Here is a 21,669-nt window from a genome sequence, read left to right on the forward strand (position 1 = left end):
CACGAACACCCAAGGGGTACCGTAGTTTGTGAACCACTGGGTTAGGGGATATTATATACAGTTTGTACAGTATAAAAATCATTATGTTTTTGGTAAGTCCCCATAACACAGGAGATGTATGTGCGCTCGTGATCGGTGGTAAAGGCCTATATATCAGCTGTGAGGATCAGCAGTCCAACGCCACAAGACTGAGATGAATGCTGTCATCTATATATAGACATATATTAATTGTGGCTGTGTGCTGATATACTCATCTCAAAGGCCCCAGAGCACCCGGCAGGCTGTAAATCAGTGGTGGCCTGAGATTGATGAACTACTTGAGAAAAGGTGTTATCAGTTGAATTACGTTGGCCGAGGAAGCCAATGTCACATTCTAGAAAATTAAAGTGGCGCCTTGAATGCAAAGGCCAAGTGTATGCAATTATCTACAACAGTTGTGTCAAACTCAGCTCCTGGAGGGCCACAGTCCTTCAGAGTTTAGTTCTAACTCTGCTCCAACACCCATACCTGTGTTTTTTAAATAAGCCTGAAGGACTTGTAAGACTTGAGAAATTCGAAAATTTCTGGAAATTAACATTTGAACTTTCTCTTGCGAAATGAACATCCCCATCCAAGACGCAGTTCACACCTCACCCTTACAGACTACTCATTACCCATCCCAGTTTTTAAGAGTTTAGAGATATCTTGCTTACAGAGGAGGGTGGGTCTCTCGTGCAAATGGCATCCTGCTCTCAAAAGTAAACTCTGGAAACTGTGAATAATGCAAATTCCCATTGTTAGCACATGTTTAGGTTTCTGTCGTGGTCTGAATATATGAAGAAATGTCTCAAGAGGCTCAGGGTGGTTTGTAATGAGATGTCTTTCAGACACCCAGCATTCCTGAGTCAGGTATGCATCTTTTACTCTTTACCTCAGAGCATTTGATGTTATGTATTGATCATCTTTGAATTGATTCTGTAATTGGCATGATACATTTGCCTGACTAATAATAAATTGTTTCATTTGATTTTATTCTGACTTATTCTGAAATTTGTAACTTTAGTAGATTACGTTGCATCCATTGTTACCGCAAAGCTGTGTCCAGGGTTAAGTGCATAGATCTCAGGTTAGATGGAGCATGGGGCACATCAGGTGGGATTCTAGATTTCTGACAAACTGCTTAACTTTAACTAAGTTGTTATGCAATCGCATTATAGGGGCTAGATAAAAATACTATTCAGGTAATAATAGCAAGCATTGGAGCGGCATTATCTTAATGTACTACTAGCCATAACCTCTGTTTATTGTTTGGGCTTTAAGTTGTCATATAGGCGACTGTAGGGGGCTAAATGGGTACCTTTTAACAATAGCAAGTGTGCATTGTTAAATTGCTTTAGCCATAACCTCTGTTTATCGATCAGACTGACGAGTTTGTGATCGTGGGCCCACATAAAAGTGAACTGCCACCTGGCACCTGAATGAACATGTACAATAAGAGTAAAGAGTTAAATAGTATATTCAAATGTGTAGATAAACTATTATATAAGTGACCAATAACCAATTGGCATTCTAACCTAAATTCGAGGTTGTGATAAAATGGAGTCAGATAAAAGTTTAATTGGAATTAAATTACTTTGTCACGCTGAAAAGACAGTAACACGCAGAAACCTTCACCCGCTTTTCGGAAACTCGTTGGATCGATTGGGCAGGCCTTACAGACTTTATTAGCTGGATCAGGTGTGTTTAAGGTTAAAGCCCTGCGGGCCCTCCAGGAACTCGACTGCAAAACATCTGACTAGGGTTGGGTACCGTTCACATTTAAACGGTACCGGTACCCGAAGTTCTGTGTCGCTACCCAATGGTAAATTTTTTAGGTAATTTAGGCATGTTTACCTCAACAACTGTAAAGAAACTAAATCATTTGTAGAAGGGTTATTGACATTATGCCAGAGCTGCCTTGGTTGCTGTCTGCCATTGTCTGTGATGTTTGAATATTAATAAAAACAACTATTATAAAAAAATAAATTAATTTTTTTTTTCAATTTCTATGAAATTTTTTGTTTTCCAAACATTCTGTGTTGTGAATGTTCTAGTAATCAAATGAAGACATAAAACATAAATTTAATTGATCTTTTATATGAAACAACATGCGGCACAACTGAGCTTTATACTGTTAAAATTACAACAGAAGAAAAAGTTTGGTTATTTCATAAAACATTCTTTTTAGATAATTTATTATTATTAGTGTTAGTATTATTATTAAATTGAGATATCTAAATTCTACTGTACAACAGTAATATATTATCAAGTTTAACCGAACTATTATTTTGATGGGTTGTGGCTTTGAGTTTCCGTGTGTTAATGATATATGCAGGATTCGTATTTAAATAGTCTTACTCTCGTGCCCAGATGCATTCTCGGGTACCGAAATTTGGCACTGATTGATTTAATGTGAATCGGTAATCGGTAGTACCGACGTAATTCGGTCGGTGCCATTAAAAGTACCGAGTTCGGTACCCAACCCTACATCTGACCTGTATCGGGTTTAGGACCAAATATGGAAGTGGCCCAAATCAGAATAAAAAACTCCTAAGTCACTAAGACCAAATCACAAACAATCCTAAAATGGCTGTTGCTGTCCGCCCAAAGACACTGCACATTATTGAGGCAACAGGCGATAGAGCCTTCTCTTAAATGCAATAAATATTTTGATTTATAGATTTGAATCTGCAATGACATAACATGAAGGTTCATTCATGTACAGGCAAAATGCATTTAATGTTGGAGAATAAAACATTGCGGTCAAGTTGAAAATAATTGTGGGCAGCTCGGGTGACCCGAGTTCGATTTCTGGCTCGTGAACCTTTCCCGATCCCGTCCTCCCCCTTTCTCTCTCCTACTTCACATCCTGTCTACTCACTGTCCTGTTATAATAAAAAGGCAAAAATGATCTTTGAAAATAAATAAGTATATCAATTAAAAAATAAAATAATGTCCAATTACCTTTGGCAGTTGTTTCACGAGTTCACACTTATATTTATATCGAATAGAGTAAAAAAGTTAAATAGGCATATTTGGCGTGCTGTCCGATGGGATCAGGCCCAGAGTACTCCCCCATTTCCTCGGCTGGGAGTAGAAACCAGCCGAGGATGCAGAACACTGTCGAGATAACTAGGTGAATCAGCTGTGTGTATATATGTGCCTCTTATAATATAGCTTCTGGCAGTGGGCCAAACACACTTTGTCACGTTGAGCAGATTTGTTGGATCATTCTCAGTAGAGAGATGATTAGATTTACCATGATTTACATTTTTATTACTTTATAACACATAGGTGGCGATGTCACCAGATTCGCATGGTATTTACAGATCAGTGTTCCAACGATAGGTATGTGTCATTAACAATACAGTATTTCATGTCAATATGTAGAAGTAGTTTCTGAGATAATGACCAATTTCATCTTTGGCAACTTTCATTTTGATCATATATAAATGCAGCCTAGGTGAGCAGAAGAGACTTTTAAAAATATACACAGAACAAATGACTAAAATTACAAATTATAATATATCCTTTAGACCTTATACAAAATATAATACTGCACCTGCTATGACTTTGCCACAAAGAAATCAATACAAATAGTTAATAGTCACTAAAAATGGATCCACTAATATTTATTTAAATATTAATTATTTGAAAGGAAATGCCCATGCCAACATAAAAAAAAAAAAATTCTTCTTTTTTTAAAAGCAAATTCCTTTGGTTTCATCCTTCTGCTGGAAAATATAGTCCTCTGAAAGTTTATAGGCTGCATAGGTTCTGCACTGTGATTCAAAAAGTATCTAGATAAAGAGATAGTTAGCGATAGGTAGCGGAATATTACGTTTTAACATGGTTAAAACACTCTATTGACCAGTGAGCACCGTAACTTTCCATTGTTTAAACAGGTAATACAGAATGGTAGGGACTAAATGTGACAGCATAATGTATTTTCACTGAGTAAGAGTCCATTAACACTGCTAATGTATGGACATTTAGATTATTAAAGTTAACTCGCCACTTGAGGTCACACTGTTCCCATGACAACCCCACTATCTACTGTGAGTAGATGCTCATCAGTTTAGTGATGAGTGCGATGGATGCTAGGCTACAAATTCCACATTGTCCAATAAGCAGCTTCATATGCTCCCCTGCAAATAAAAAACTGATTATGATGATATCCACTAACTTATGTATCACTTGAGATTGTATTTTACTGTGGATTGTTTTGGACACATGAACATAGATGTGCTTGAATTAGCAACAGAGGATTCATTCTGCAGCAACAGTGTATCAACTACTTGCTAGCAACCACCCATGATAGCTTAACATCATTGTCTGATGTGCTCAATGATAAGTCTAACTTTATATTAGGTGTCTTTAACTACTATGCAATGTAATGTAATGTTAGGTACAATGTACTTGTGTTCATGATGCTGCCATTGAGATGGGCTACGGGTAAGGTCAGGGATAGGTTTGGTGCTATGGTTAGGTTTAAGGGTGGGTTAAAGGAAGGGTCAACAATGGAATTATAGATAATGAAATAAATGAGTTGTAATTACATTTTTTAAAGATAAGTACAATGCATAGAACATGTATGCACACAATATATGCATTGTATCAAATGTTTCAATTAAATGTTATTACACTGTAGTTAAAGTGAGACTGTATGTCCATAAATGTTTACAATGGAGGATAAAAAAGGTTGCGTCTGTCGCGCCGAATGTTTCCGACGTGTAAGAACAGTCCATACAGCCGGTTTCCCTCTGCTCAAAGGTGAATTGTGTGGTTTCTGTGCCACCAATGTCACCAAAATGAACTGGAAAAATAATGAATGTTTTAGGTCATGCAGGTTTCTCATGTTACATTGGTTGGACAAACAGATAGTTCCGTCCCAAACTCATGCTATTGGTGGAGCCACTGTTGGAGGTCAGAATGGCTCCTCAATATTTAGGAAGGCCCGAGGCCAGTGGGAGAGAGTTTCAGGCCAGTTGGTGGAACTGCTATATCTTATAGATTTTGATCATGAACACTACACTTAAACTACTTTTCATTGTTATTAAACTTGTCAGCTATGCAACATAATCTAACTGAATAACATACTGCAGGGGTGCCCAACCCTGCTCCTGCCGATCGACTGTCCTGCACTATTCATCTCCAACCCTAATCAAACACACCTGCCTTTAATTTTCAAGCGATCCTGAAGACGTTAATTGGTTGCTTCAGGTGTGTTTGATTAGTGTTGGAGATAAACTGTGCAGAACAGTTGATCGGCAGGAGCAGGGTTGGGCATCCCTGACATACTGTATATGAGATTTTGTCAAAGCTTGAAGAATGATTTGAGATCATGTGGCAGCAGTAAGAATTAGGGCTGGGCGATAAAACGATAACGATATGTATCGCGATAGACACGTAATCAATATCAATAAAAAATGCGTTCGATAAAACGTTCGATAATTTTTTTTTTTTTTCGTCGGAAGAAACCAGCAAGCAGGTTTGATTGCATGAACAAAGGCACTCACTCTCTAGTAACTAGATAAAACAGGAAAAGTCAGCTCGCCTGACTTGAAGTCTGACCGTAGTCAGACCAATGTCATCTGCAGATTATGCAAGACAGTCGTCAGTTTCTCTGTTATTCGCGTGCTGATGCGCTGTTCTAGCGTGTGTTTCTCAGCGTGTACATGTGAAGCTCACATGCACTAAAAGCCTGTCTACCAGCGCCTGAATACTAAGTAATCTTTCGAGTCTTATTTTGCTCATACTGTTATATACACACAAGGTTTACATAAACTAGTCGGATATGTCTAAAGTGAAAGCAAACTTGAGAAAATTGAGAGAAAATCTGCTTGACAAATGCGTGTATAATAGACGCGTCGCGCGCAGCTCTTAAAGAGACAGTAGTAATAGTAAACACATTGCCGCTTGTCCCTAAAGGGATAGTTCACCCAAAAAATAAAAATTATCTCATTATTTACGCACTCTACTGTTGTTCCAAACCTGTATTAATTGCCTTCTAATATTTTCTAATATTAATATTTTGAAGAATGTGGGTATCCAAACAGTAGCTGGTCCCCATTGACTTCCATAGGAGAAAAATATACTATGGAAGTCACTGGGGTACATCAACTGTTGGTCATTCTTCCAAATAACTTTTATTTTCAACAGAAGAAAGAAACTTATTCGAGTTTAAAACAACGTGAGAGAGTAAATTATGAAAATTAGAATTTTTAGGAGAACTATCCCTTTAATGTTAATAAAACAACAAAATGTAAAGAGAAAATCACTCACTGCTCTTGACTAATAACTTTATTAATAGCTTTAATAAGTATCAATGTATAATTTATAGAAAATAGAAAGAAATAGATTTATAGAATTTATAGAAAGAAGTTGTAATATTATATTTTTGCCATATCGCCCACCCCTTTATAAAGCATTTATTACGTATTCTTTAATTTTGCACCTTAATGTTAAGAGATAATTGTTAAGTGTTCATTGTGATTTTAGACTTTTGAGTTTTCCATGGTCGTGTTGACATTTCTGCCTTTATAACTGATGGGATTATAATCAGAGGTAGGTTAAGTTTAAAATAAAAAATCTTTAAATGTAATATATTTGTCTCCTGAACTGGTCCTTATTTTAAATATGTTATAAAAAAATTCAATAATTATCGATATCGGCCGATATAAAACACTTATATCGTGATACAGTTTTCAGCCATATCGCCCAGCCCTAGTAAGAATGGGTTAAAAATTACAAACCAATCACTATTGTTTTGACATGTATGCCATTATCATGTTTTTTCCTGCAATTGTTGGACATTTTTTATTTTAAATAAAATATATATTTCTAATACTGAGTGAAAACTGTATAAAATAAATATTTTTAAATAATTAAAAAAATATATTGTAAATAATAAATATACAGATTATACTTTTAAAGTAAAAAAAAAAAGCAATAATAATAATAATATGTAAAAATGTTGGCAGAGCAAGTAGAACTCAGAAGTACTTGCCTGACCTTGCAATGAGCGAAACCCTTTTAGCCCTTTTGCTATAGCACCACTTAAAAATAATAATAATAAAAAATATATATATATCCTATGTGCATATTTATATTCATGCATATTAATAGCCTGGCAAGCCAGACGTACATCAAGATGTTAGGTCTGGCAACTCACCATAGACACGGCTCAATCCGAGGGGCGGGATAAACGGCTGTCTTTCAGATTCCCTCTGCACGCAATAGGACAGCGCTTCAACCAACCAGAGCGTTTTCCCAACAGCGGAGCTAACGTTAGTTGATAAATTCAACTTTTGAATCTGGCCGGCAAAACTACGAACACATCTTCCTTTTTTAAGAATGACTTACTTCTTCCTTTCTTTGCTCTTTTCTCAAAGAAAAGCTCAACTCCAAGTCCTCCAGAGTCGCGGCCAAAGCCGATTCGAAAGACCGCTGTTCGCCAGCAGCAGCCATTCTTTGTTTTCAAGTAGCAGGGAACCGTCGCAACTCTGTCGTCATTATGTTAAGCCCGCCCCGCCTACTCTATACACGATGTGATTGGCCTGACCCAATTTAGGTTTTTACAGCTCCGAAAGTCAAGACTACCCTTGCTGCAAAATACATTTTGCTGCCACTAGGGTGCGTCTAGATTTCTAGGCTAGCATGTTAAGCTAAGATAGCAAAAATTATTTTAACATTTTTTTTTTTCTGTAATCTACAGTCAAAATCCAAAGGTTCGCAGCAGTATGTCAACAAGGTAAGTTGATAAAATTTTGGCAGCCAGCATTGAAGTATTTTTTGACAATTTTGAGAGAGAGAGAGAGAGAGAGAGAGAGAGAGAGAGAGAGAGAGAGAGAGAGAGAGAGAGAGCCCCCATTCATTATGCTACATTAACAAATTATCACTAATGTTTTTCCTCAGCATGTTTTACTCAGGAACAGTTCCACTAATCATTTACTCATCATTTACTCACCAAACCAGCATCTGTGTGACTTTCTTTGTTCAGTAAAAAAAAACTAATCAAGATATTTTGGCAAAATATTTACGCTGCTACAGTATTTGTATGCAATAAAAAACATACAGTAACAAAGGGCTGTTCTTTCTGGTGTTTCACTGTGTGCATTTGTTGCACAAAGATAAAACATATTTTGTGTTCACACATTGGAAAGAAATGTTGCGTAAATGATGACACAATTGTCATTTTTTGCTGAATTGTTACAGTAAGCATCAAACTCTCAAGCATGTTTTACTGTTTATGTCTATTTCTTTATGCCGACTTCCTCTTAAAGTCTCTTGTGAAAGTTCTAAGCATCTGCTATACAGCTGTAACATAAACGTTGGTGCTGGGATGCGTGTGTGTGTGTTTGTCACAGCCCAGCTTCACCCAGTCCCACTTCACCGCGCTCCCCCTCGTGGCCGATGTTCTCTGCCCCCTCCAGCCCCCAGCTGGCCTCCAGCCCCTCCAGCGAATCCTCCCCCCTCAGGTGTGTGTCCTGCTCTGGCTTGCTTAGACCACTATCTATAGCGGTTTTCTAACTGTCAGTGTTAAGCTTCAGCTTTGCAAATTCACATCTTTCCCCTCAAGTCTGAGCGTATACACAAACTCCACTAATATTAGTTTTTAGTGCTATATTTTATTTTTTATTTCGAAAAAGACAGAATCAAATTTGAAAAACCATTTATCGGTTATTAGCTATAAAATGAAAATAATTATTAACATCAGCCCATATTTTCATATAGGGGCATCCCTATTATATAATGTTGCACAGAATGATTACTGCATTTTTGTCCTATAGTATTTACTGTACATAAATGAGTACACCTCCTCTGAAAGTTAATAAAGTCAGCATTATTCTTTATGTAGAAGACATATTAGGGTTCCTTGAAGATAAAATGTTCCAGCAAATCTGCTTGATCAGATTTTATTATCAAAGGGATAAAATGTTGTGTTGCAAAAATGAGTACACCGTCCTAAGAGTTACAAAATAAAACAAAATAAAGATTTTCTTTTGCAAGTTAAAAGCATTTTTTTTTTCAACTTGAGTATGTTGAACCAAAATATTTTAATACAAGCAATTTCTCAACTATTAAAAGTGTTATATAGACTGTTGAATCCATTTGGGATAGAATTGTCAATTTTTTTATTTCTTTTCACAAGAGGACAATGGTACAAGAGGATTTCCAAAGCACGTGTGAAAATATAGTTAAAGAAACAGACTTGTGACAAAGTCCCTGAAGCAATCATGACTTCCCCTCAAGCTTTAATTTTTTTGATGAGTGATTTTTTGCTAAGAAAAGAGCTGGAGAAATGCCAGCAAGTGTCTCAGAGCCGACAAGAGCTGTGAGAAGAGTGATGCAATGTGCAGAAGTGAAATGCATTGTTTCCCTTTCGAGGGAACTCAATGCTGCGTAAGAATGTTGATGCTGTGGGAACGCCTCTGCTACTTCAGCCAGAAGTACGTTCTGTGGTTTCTTTCGGACTGAGTGAGGCCCCGGTGTTGGCTATATCAGAGTAGGCTATATCCCAAAGAAAAAGAAAGAAAGAGAAAAAAACAGTCTCGCTTTATTAGACTCCCTTCAGAGAGACTGGGGGTTGAGGTGATCACAGCCGAAGCCTTCCCAGATGCAGACAGATCTGAGGACTGTCATCCTCTCGAAGGAAGGATTAAGGCAAGAAGTCCTGACATCAGAGGATACACAAATCACCAGGAAGGTCTGCGTTTGCACACTCTCTATGCAGATTGCCGAAGCAGATCCTCCTCTGGGCCCAGGGCAAGCTGATCTCGGTGAGGGCAGTTTACATCCCATGGCACCTAAATCAAGGACTCCACCCAGAAAAAGGTTCAGCCAGGCAGAAATGGACTTGTTCTCATCAGAAGAAATGGCACACTGTCTGCCCTGGTTCTCCCTCTCGCGAATCCAGCTCTGTTGGGGTTGGATGCCATGTTTCAGACTTGGCTGAGGCTATGTCTGTACTCATTTCCCCCAATCGATCTGCTCCCGGGAGTTCTAGAGTGGTTTTGCAGGACGGGTTTCGTCTGTTAATAGTAGCCCCATTCTGGCTGTCCCAAGTTTGGTTCATGGACCTGATGTCTCTCCTGGACGGCTCTCCATGGGAGATTCCCGTCAGGAGGGATCTTCTGTCTCAAGTAGGAGGCAATATTTATCTCCACAGTCTAGAAACATGGAATCTGTGGGTTTGGCCCCTGAGGGGGATCAACTCTTGGAATTCTGGTCTCTCAAACGAGGTTGTGGAGACCATCATTAACTCTAGAGCTCCCTCCAGGAGGAAACTTTATGCATTTAAGTGATGACTCTTTACTTTATGGTGCAGAGAGCATCATTTGGACACAGTCAACTGCCCGGTTGGTTCAGTGCTGGAGTTCTTTCAGGATTGCATTTCTGCTGGGTTAACACCCTTCACATTGAAGGTGTACGTGGCGGCCATTGCTGTTTACCACACCTGTTGGAGTTGAGTCTTTGGAGAGACAAATTAGTGTCTCATTTCCTACATTGTACTGTACGGCTGAGGCCTGCATGTTATGCAAGAGTTCCGGCCTGGGACTTGGCCGTAGTGCTATGGCACCCTTTGAGCCTTTAGAGTCAGCTGCAGAGAAATTTGTGACTCTTAAGATGGCATTCTTTCTTGCAATTACCTTGTTTAAAGGAGTGGGAGATCTGCAGACCCTGTCTGTTGCCTCCTCCTGCTTAAGGCCCCGATATACTCAAGGCAAAGTTCTTTTACGTTATTCGTTTTTAGGTAAAATTAAGGTCGAAATACGTGAGCAGCGATAGATAGTTAGCGAACATCTGACACTGCCCACACTGCTGAGAGCAATGAATGGAAATATGTGTTGTGCTCTTTCCTCTCTGTAACATATTAAATACACAACAAAAGAGAAAACATCAAGCATTTTTTTTTTTATAAAAAAATATCGTATATCGTTATATCGTTCTGATATAAGAAAATAATCTGATCCTAGAAATGTGGATATGTTTGCACAGGCTCTGCAATTCAGCACTCTAGTAAAGTCATGTCATGTTTATATATAGTACTTTATAAAATAGATTACTTAAAATCCAGTAGCTTTATTTTCTACAATAAAGCAGCTCCTCCAGCGTGTTCATGTTTTTTCTCACGGACGTCTGATCGCAACAGACTTGTGAGGAGAAATAAATGAACTGGAAAAGATTATCCCAAATTTACTAACAAGTTTTGAACACCTCAAACTGATGATTATGGTGTCAGTCTCCACAGGGAAGTTCAGTGATACATGTAGTAAAGTTCTTATATAGGGATGAATGTGGAGGAGTTGTGCCTAATCAAAAGTGTCATGAATTCACACACCATTGTGTGATGTAATTCAAAATCTAGAACCTAACCCTAACCTAACCTAACCTGTAGTTCAAAATGCAACTCTCTCCTTATTCCTTGCATTGGTGGGCACTTTTTCAACATGACAATGACTCAATACATACTCCCAAGGTGAAAATCCTAGTAGTGAAGTGAAGTGAAGGCCAAGTATGGTAATCCATACTCAGAATTTGTCCTCTGCATCAAACATCATGGCACTCCATCACGAGTTCAACAGAATAGATGTAACAATTTGTCATAAACTTGTACACTCAATGCCAAGAAGGGTCAGAGAAGTATACTTAGTTATAGTGACATACTACATACTAGAATACTACACAATTGTTGAATTAAAATCAAGGATGTACTTATTTTTGCAACCCTTAATTTATGCACAATGCTCATTTTCTTATTTAACAGATATTAATGATCTTTTTTTCCCCCCTTTTAATTAAGTATTGTACCTGTCAAAAGTTTGGAAACATTAAAATCTTTTTTATATTTTTGAAAGAAGTCTCTTCTGCTCACCAAGTCTGTATTTATTTAATCAAAATACAGTAAAAACAGTAATATTCTAAAATATTATTACAATTTAATAACGACAGATGCTGGCGACACCATGCCTTTAGTGCTATTAGACTAGAGCTAAGCTTTTGACTTCGTAGATCATAGGGTTCTTTTATGAAAGAAGTAGGGCTGGAATGTTCGATTAGGATTTTAGGTACGGTACTCAAATGGTTCCAGTCTTTCTTATCTAACAAGTTTTTCTGTTAGGTTAGGTACTCATTCATCCTCTGCGACTCACCTCAATTGTGGGGTACCCCAGGGATCGATTCTGGCACCCCTACTATTCCCATTGTACATGCTACCCCTAGGATCAGTTATGAGTAGATTTGGTGTGTCGTACCACTGTTATGCGGATGACACCCTACTCTGCATACCTATAAAACAAAGATAACTCTGCATATAAGAGATTACAAGACTTGTAGTCTTCATGAAGTCAAGCTGTGGCTCACTAACAATTTCTTGTTACTTAATGGTGATAAAACCCACATTATCCAATTTGGTCCAAATGAGCTCTCTGACAGAAATTCTATTGATCTTAGCACCCTCACACCACACCTTACCTCCGACGTTAAAAACTTAGGATTTTATCTCGACAGTAGTCTTAAATTGAACAAACAAATCAATGCCACAGTCAGCGTCAGCTTTTTACCACATACAGCAGTTAGCTGTTTTTAAACAGGGATAGCTTTGAAACCGTTATTCACTTACGCTTTTATTTCAACACGACTCAACTACTGTAACTCATTATATGTCGGGTTACCTCTCTTTTCCATCTTTCGTCTCCAAATGGTCAAAAACGAGATCACATCACCCCAATCCTACATTATCTGCATTGATTACCAGTCTGACACAGAATTGATTTTAAAATGTTATTATTCGTTTATAAATCTCTCAGCAACCAAGCCCCAAATACCTCTCTGACTTAACCCTCTGGGGTCTGAGGGGTTTTTGGGGTCCTTGAGATGTTCTGACATGCCCTGACATTTGTGCTTTTTTCAGTTGCTTATAAACATATTAATGGCAAAGGTGTAATTACACTCTATTTAGCACAAACAGGGCTACCATAATATGTGAACAACATGTATGTACATGTTTGTATTTTTGAGAGAATAATGTTTATGCATGGTTTTTGAAAAAAACTAAAAACTAAAGTTTCTGAAATAAGGCCACAAAACACATACTAAATATGTGTCCACAAGACTTCTGACTAATGGATGTTGTCGCCTAGAGTTTTTTCTTTAAAATGATGTGGAAATCACTTCCACATTAGCTGAATTTAAATCCTCTTTTCTCTTGTGCTTTTAATTACCGTAACTTTTATTTTGTTTCTTGCTTCTTGTTTCTTTGTTTTCTTTATTCTTGCTTTTTTTTTTCTTCTCTTACTTCCTGTACAGAACTTTGGCGAAACAAGGTTGATTTTAAATGTGCTGATTTGATTTGAAAATAATTTTAATAATTTAAAATTTTAATATATATATATTTTTTATTATTCCTGTGATCAAAAGCTGAATTTTCAGCATCATTACTCCACTCTTCAGTGTCACATGATCCTTCAGAAATCATCCTAATATGATTTGATACTCAAGAAACATTTATTAATATTTTTATAATTATCAATTTTGAAAACGTTTTTTGCTGCTTAACATATTTGTGATTTTGTGACATTCAAACATCTGTAGTAAGATTAAAAAAAGAGAAGTTAATAATTCTATTCATCAAGGATGCATTCAATTGATCAAAGGTGACAGTAACGAACATTTATAATGATACAAAATATTTATTTTAATAAATGCTTTAATAAATGTAATAAATCAGTTTAGTAAATACAAATAAATGCTGTTTATTGAACTTTGTATTCATCAAAGAATCCTGAAAAAAGTATCAGCATATCCACAAAAAGCACAACTCTTTTCAACATTGATAATAATAACAATAATAATACATGTTTCTTGAGCAGCAAAGCAGTATATTACAATGATTTCTGAAGGATCATGTGACACTGAAGACTGGAGTAATGATGCTGAAAATTCTGTTTTGCCATCAGAATAATAAATTATATATATATATTTTTTTATTCTTTTAATTTCTAACAATGTTTCGCAATATTTGTAATAAATAATATTACTGTTTTTACTGTATTTTTAATTAAATAAATGCAGCTGTGGTGAGCATAAGAGACTTCTTTCAAAAAAAAAAAAAAAGTTTCTAAACTTTTTACAATTGCTGTATATGTTTAATAAATTTCAATGTTGTCATCTCTCCATGAGTTGTAATAGTGATCAAGAAAAATGAAAATATCTTTACGTTCCGAGGGGTGTATTCTTTTATGAGTCCTGTACATGACATCCCAAGGTACTTCAAAGATTAAAATGGTCCTTTAAAACATGTAAAATAATAATAATAATACTAATATGACATTGCCATGGCAACATTATGAACAACCCATAATAATATACAATGGTACTATATATATATATATATATATATATATATATATATATATATATATATATATATATATATATATATATATATAAAAAATGTGATTACACTAATGTCCCCTCAAGCGTACATTTAAACATACATTTATGCACTTAAGCCCCCTTAAACGTGCATACATTTGGAGCTATTTCAGCTTGAAGTCTGCAAACTTATTAATGCCTTTGAATTGTCTTCATGTATTTTTCTGAGCAGATACTGATATCATGTGTTTAATTCAATTGAAATGTTGAATTCATTAACAGCCCTAACAAATGTTCTTTTCTTTTCCAGTACTCCGCTCCGGAAAGCACGTGCACTATACGCCTGCAAGGCTGAACATGATTCAGAGCTGTCCTTTATCGCAGGGACCATATTCGACAATGGTACGTCTCCATTTTTAAACCTCAGTATCTGTACTATATTTGGTTAGTTAGGAAGGTTTGAGCCTTGAGCGTTGGCGTTGGAGCAGCAAATCGATATATCTGCTTTGTTCCACCTCCTGCCCCTCAACAGGTATCAGAGATCGGACCTTCCACGGTTTGACATTTGACACCGTGGAGCGGTAGATTAGATTAGTGTCCAATGAAACCTCAGGCGTGCTCTGCTCCAAGATTCAATAGAGGCTTCAAAATTCTCCAAATTATTTTTTGGGGGGATAGTCAACTTCTATTAGAACTCAGGGATGAGTCGATGGTGTTTTTGGTGGTAAGCACATAGAGCTCAACTTGAATCTGGAACACTTATTAACTTTGGCACTGTGGAAATAAGAGGATAACTAGAGGATAAAGTTGTCAATGCGACTCAAAAACAATCTTCTTTTTGCATCTTTGTCTCATAGTTCATCGATCAAGAGAACCAGGCTGGCTGGAGGGCACCTTGGATGGGAAGACGGGCTTAATTCCGGAGAACTACGTGGAGTTCGTTTAGACGCTTTTGGTTGGAGTCTTTGGCGAGGCAAAAGAACTGGACTTCGACAGAAAAGCCACATTAGCATGCCTGAGCGTGTCTGTCCGATATTATGGGTTTTTGGCAACTGTGGCATTTCACTAGCGCATCATTGTCCCACATATCCCACAGTGCACTGCAGCTGTTTAAAAAAGGGAACTGGGAAGACAAAAAAAAAGAAAAACCCTGGGACCAAATTGTTGCTGCCGCTTCGGCCACAATCAAGAAATCTTCCTTAGATTTTCAAACAGGGCTTATCATGAATTATTATTTTTTATATATATATATATATATATATATATATATATATATATAAATATGTGAGCACTTCCTGGTTCTCCATGATATAATATGTGTGCTGTTTCTATGCAGTCTGGGGCTTTTTGAATGTGTTTTGTGTCTTTCAGGTCCTAGTTACTGTTTTGTTTAGAACTACTAAGAGATAACTTAATTACGGGGGGGAGTATTGCACTCTTTTGTATATCAGGAAGCAATTAAAAAAAAAAAATGATTTTTTTTTCTCCTTTCTTAGCATGTAAGTGGAAAAGCGTAAATTATTTCTTAATGTGAATTAACGTCATGTAAACCACTCTTATTTAAGCATTATCTCTGATGAGATTTGTGTTCTTTTGGAGTGTATTAACATTGTAAATAAGTGACAATTGATAAGGTATCATTTTTTTTGTAAAATGTGAATGATATATATTTTTATTGTAGCACACTAACTTAATTTTTTTGATAGCCCAATTGATCTTTTTACATAAACAAAAAACAAACAAAAAATCGTGTACAATTTTATGAGCCTTAATATTCTTTAGAATATTGAATAAATAAAAATATGGTTCAGTTGTTTTGATTTTTTTCTGTTCAATAAAAATGTTCAATAAATCTTCATTTAAATACAAATTGATGTCGATTTTTATTTTATTTTTTATTTTATTTTTGTTCGAAATTGCTTGGTTTAATCGGAACACAATTGGTTCAAAAGAAATATTGTACAGGTCTTTTTTTGTTGTTTTTTTAAACGACAATCGGTTTCTGAAGTTTGCGGACCAGACATAGGATTGAGAAGAAAATAAACCAGCATGTCCAAGTGTAGATTTGTGTCAAAATACAATGGGGAAAAATAGCAAATTAGCACATTGATTTCACAGTATAAAAACACACACAGAGCTCCTCTGAACACATTTTATCCAACATTTAATCAAATATGTGTAATGATCGACACTGACTACAGGAGAGGTGTAATACACAAATCATACAAAACAATTTTTCAAACAAACAGACATTGGATTACTTTTACATAAAACTGAAATGCAAAAAAAAAAAAAAAAAAGCCATATACCAGTGAAATATGATTTGCCCTTAATCTTTAAAGATAGTATTTGCATGATTTTTTTTTTTTTTTTTTTTTTTTACAAAATATACTATGTCAGTATTAGGGTAGTGCAAATTCTCAGGCTCTGATACATTACTTTTACACACAGCTTTATATATATATATATATATGTATTTTTTATTTATTTTTTACTAGTTCATTTTACAGCATTATGTATGAGACCAAAGCCTAAATCTTTATAAAAGAAATAGAAAAGGACAAAATAAAGTACTAGAGTTGGGTAGTAAGTGCTACTGTAAAATGTAACTGCTTTAAATATTTCTTTTTCTCTCTCTTTTTTTTTTTTTTTAAATCTGCATTGCTTTGGTCACTCTGTTGCACTATACAAGCTATACTCGCAACCCCTGACTTCTAACTTTAAGCTGTCATTCTTTAAAACAGTGATTACTCATATATTCCCTATAGATTTCTAGAATTTACATTTACATATAACATCTGCAATACAGTTCTTGACACAAAAAAGATAGCAATACAACTTTATGTATTAAAATTTTGTTGTAAAATGATGTGTATATCAAAGTGTATCTGTGTAATTCTATTTTCGTTTTAGTTACTTTTAAAAAATGATCAATGATTACCAAAAAAAAAAAAAACAAACATTTTTTAGACACTTCAGCTTTTTTCTGAATTCATACAACCTCTGGTTTATGGCTCACAAACTCCCTTTGCAAGGCCTATTGTGAAACAATTAGAAAATGCGTCATCTCACAAACCTAGCGAGGAATTTGTAAAAAAATAGTCTCGTAAAATATGTGATTGGGATTTTTACCGCGTACATTTCGTTTTTATGTCATATTAATGAAGCTGTTGGAAATGAGCGTTAAACAAACAGTGGCTCGGTAACACACTCCGGATTCTGTGACATACGCCAGGTGACGACAATCGGCTGCATTACTGGAAATGAACCTTTAACCCTCTGCTCACCATGAGAGTTTTAATACTGTACACGGCCATCGTGGCTAAATAAATGGCTGGATCTGGTCAAATGACCAAATCTAGTTGTGTTATTTTAAAATAACATTGTTAGTTCAATCTTTGAATTGTCTTATACACTCAAACAATGGGAATTCCAGAAATGTGCAGGATACTCAAGTCAAGTGCAACATGTATCTTAAAAAAAGGAAATATTTCATCCAAAAATTTAAATTCTGTCATTATTTACTCACCTTCGTGCCGTTCCGACCCCGTATGTTTCGAAGAATCTTCACACGGCACTTCTCAATACAACAGTTCATAGAGACAGAAAAATAACAGCATGAGTTTGGAACAACATGATGATGAGTAAATAATGACAGACTAATAACCATTTTTCATTTTTGAGTGAATAATTCCTCTAGGCTAGTAATGAAGCTAAGCTGGTGCAGACACCCTAAAGCGGAGTAACACACGTAACAAAGGGCGAACACATACTCGAGCACGAGAACAACAAATGTTCCTTTTGTTCTGATGTTACCAAAAACAAAAAGTGGGTCAAAACTTGTGGGCATCATGTGTGTTACCAGATTCAGAATATGCAGAGAATATTCCACGAACATTTCAATTAAAATGGTTTCCAAGGATGACAGAAAATTAAATGCATGAACAAATAATCCGAGGTGTCCGAGACACACTTAAAAAAACGAACAAACATTCACACAAAGACATGAACAGACCACAAGTTGAGAGGAGGGGAATGCTGGGATATGCTAATCCGAATATGGCCAGGATGGACAGGAATTTGACAAAATAACCCTGAATTATCCACTGATTCCAGGACTTACCAAGTGCTGATGGTCATTTATTTTTTACGTGAACCTGAGCTAATAATTAACATAAAACTAAATTAATTTAATTTAATAATCAATTGTCAATATAATATGCTTAAATTTCAGTTAGATAAAAAGTTCACCCAAAGAAAAAGACTTAGCACTTTGTCTGTGCTATTTTAGTATAATTGAGATACTATTATGTATTTCCATTTTCATTGTAGTAAAATACGTTTTTTTATTTTTTATTATTTAAAATATCAACAACAACAAAAAAATTCTCACCCTCTGTTATTCCTGTATGAACTGCTTATTTCTGTGGGACACTGATTTTTTTTTTTTTTTTTTAACAATGGAACCGACAAAGATTCATGAGTGAATGATTCAAATTCAAGAATGAATGATTTGTTTATGAATCGGACTAATCTGGTCCTCATCGAAGTGGTACATCTTCAGTGAATAAAGACTTAAAGGGATAGTTCACTTTGAAATTAAATTTTTTTTTAGCTTACCTCAAGGGCATCCAAGATGTAGGTGTCTTTGTTTCCGCAGTAGTTTGAATTTTGATATTTTCAAGTCAAACCGTTCTTGTCTGTCAGTCGTATAATGCAGGTCTATGGTCACTGTCTCAAAGAGCATGCACAGAGAAGTCCAAATTAATCGTAAGTACACATTGATGGCCTAAGACACGAAACGAGCGGTTTGTGTGAGAAAACGAACAGTATTTATATCGTTTTTAGCTCTTGTACACTTTCCGGCGCTTGCGCAGACTAAGCCAGAACGCGCGCACACGTCACACACCAGGATGTGCCCGCGCCCTCAGATCACTTGGAAGTGGCTGTGTACAAGAGGTAAAAACGATATAAATACTGGTCGTTTTCTCACACAAACCGCTCGTTTCGTGTCTTAGGCCATCAATGTGTACTTACGATAGGGAATTGTTTCATTTGGACGATGGGGAATTGTTTTAATTTGGACTCTGTGCATGCTCTTTGAGACAGTGACCATATATGTTTATTATACGACTGACAGACAAGAACGGTTTGACCTAAAAATATCAAAATTGAAACTACTGCGGAAACAAAGACACCTACATCTTGGATGCCCTTGAGGTAAGCTAAAACATGCCAAAATTTTATTTCAAAGTGAACTATCCCTTTAAATTTAGCCTTTAAACCTGAAACGCACAACATGAGTGGTATATGAGCCACTCTAACAATACATTTATGGCGCTTTAGTGTATTTTTTGAAGCTTGAAAGCTCCAGCCACCATTCATTGCAGCTGAATTGAAAACCGCGACCAGGAAATTATTTAGAATTTCTCCTTTCGTGTTCCATGGAGTAAAGAAAGGCATACAAGTTTGGAACAACACGAGGGCGAGTAAATGATGGAAGAATTTTCATTTTTGGGTGAACTATTTAAAAACAAAACAAAAAAAACAACTTAGTATTTGCTGCCAGTCATGGAACAGATCTTGATTTGAGTTGAATTATCATATGGCATTTCCACGGTGCTGCATACATACTTGTTTTGGAACTTCGATGAGATTGAAAAATAAAAAAAATAAAAAAAGGGTCTCATGTTTCATGGGCTGCTTCATACTTTTGAGCACCTCAGACAACCGTTAAGCTGTCACCCTACAGAGAACCATCGAGGCAGGCTTAGACAAGAAAACAGACGTGACGTGACGAATGGGAGTCGTCGACATAAAGTGTGTATGCCAAGTCATTGCGTTAGCCTGAGAAATGTCTGAAATTGATTCGCAAAGCGCAAAAAAGGCACATTTCCCTTTTTTTGATATACCTTTGTAAACATTTCAGCAGTGTACATGCAAAAAAAAGAGAAAATATCACTAAAATACGTCTTTCTGAAAGTCATATTCCATCTGCTCCGAGTACATGACTCTGCTTTGTCCTTTGTCCTGCTCCACAAACATTTGTGAAGAGCGAACTTCACCTCTCTCTTCTGAGAATCAAGCAGAATTCATGCTCAATTCATTCAGGATGTTTGGGGGCAATCGGGCAGGTTGGACTGGCGCTGGTAAGGGAAGGGTGGCGTTAAGGCATTGTTATGATCTAAGGCAGTCATTTCTGATGGAACAGAAGAGGCTTGACACTCCCGTCTTTAAATTTTGGTAGCTGATGGCTGATGATCTCTGCCAACATCTCAGGAAACTCCACGCTCAGAGATTTATTCACAAACATGTAGAAACAGAAGTCGAGGAGCCCCTCCACCATCTGTGGACAGAAGTAGCATTTCAGTAGGGCTTTTACAAACAACACAACTGCAGGACAGCATGTGTCCACAAAAATATGTTGTTTTGCATGTTTTATTATTGATTATTACTATTATTTATTATTACTTCTCGATCAAATCAAGTCATGTGGTGCAACCGACATTACATTAAACATTAAACAGTAGCATAGGGAGGACAACATCTCAGACCTTCATGACTGTCTGTCAAGGTCAATAAGTTAAAATTTCAGATACTTTAAAGTAAATTTTATATGAATGTTTGTTTAGGTAGTAAAATGTCATGTGGTACAACCTCCAAGTTAATTAATGTAATTCATAATATGTGTAAAAATACTAAAGAATAAAAATAATGACTAAAGTGTATACATTCACAAGTAGTGGTTGAACGATGTATCGCCAAGGCTGACGACAAGTTTTTCCATTGGGCCGTTACGTGTCGTAAGCGGGACTTTTATTTTGATAGCACTGAGAACCGTCTTCTGTGGTTTACTGTCTTTGTTGAACAGTTGTGTCTAATAATAAAAAGGCAAACACTATAATCCTTTTTAAAGTATTCTCGGCATTCAGTTTCCCCGGAGGCGCATTGCTTGTCGGTTGAGTCATGTAAGGTGGTGTTCAAATTTCATATAATCACAGCACTGTTGTTTTGTTCCTGAATGAATCAGCGATCTTCGGGAACATCTAAAAGTTGCAGACAGGTGTGTTTGAGCAGTGCCAGAACTAAACTCTGTAGGAAGGAAGCTCTCTAAGGACACGGTTGGGCTTTAAAAGATTATTCACCTCAGAATTAAAATTTCCTGATAATTTACTCAACCCCACGTCATCTAAAATGTTCATGTCTTTCTTTCTTCATTCGAAAAGAAATGAAGGATTTCGTGGAAAACATTGCAGGATTTTTCTCCATACA

At 36.3% G+C, this 21,669-nt stretch overlaps 2 protein-coding genes across 7 annotated transcripts in view; one reads left to right on the plus strand and one right to left on the minus strand.

The window, feature by feature from the left end:
• The window catches only part of LOC308705921 (rho GTPase-activating protein 26-like), a 126,998-nt gene extending 111,468 nt beyond the window's left edge, over positions 1–15,530 (plus strand). For 2 of the 6 annotated variants that reach the window (XM_081391226.1, XM_081391227.1), the window contains exons 21-24: positions 7,736–7,771; positions 8,388–8,498; positions 14,708–14,799; positions 15,255–15,530. In XM_081391226.1, coding sequence (XP_081247352.1) covers positions 7,736–7,771; positions 8,388–8,498; positions 14,708–14,799; positions 15,255–15,343 — 328 coding nt within the window. In that variant the 3' untranslated portion in view covers positions 15,344–15,530. The remainder of the gene's footprint in view (positions 1–7,735; positions 7,772–8,387; positions 8,499–14,707; positions 14,800–15,254) is intronic. The other 4 variants (XM_081391228.1, XM_081391229.1, XM_081391230.1 and 1 more) reach the window with 2 other exon arrangements.
• Positions 15,531–19,753: 4,223 nt separating this feature from the next.
• LOC308705923 (glucocorticoid receptor-like) overlaps positions 19,754–21,669 on the minus strand; it is a 73,709-nt gene continuing 71,793 nt past the window's right edge. The window contains exon 10 of the mRNA XM_081391233.1: positions 19,754–20,743. Within this exon, the coding sequence (XP_081247359.1) occupies positions 20,591–20,743 (153 nt within the window). The 3' untranslated portion in view covers positions 19,754–20,590. The remainder of the gene's footprint in view (positions 20,744–21,669) is intronic.

The sequence above is a fragment of the Scardinius erythrophthalmus genome (assembly GCF_964197995.2).
Source record: "Scardinius erythrophthalmus genome assembly, chromosome: 17".
NCBI lineage: Eukaryota > Metazoa > Chordata > Actinopteri > Cypriniformes > Leuciscidae > Scardinius > Scardinius erythrophthalmus.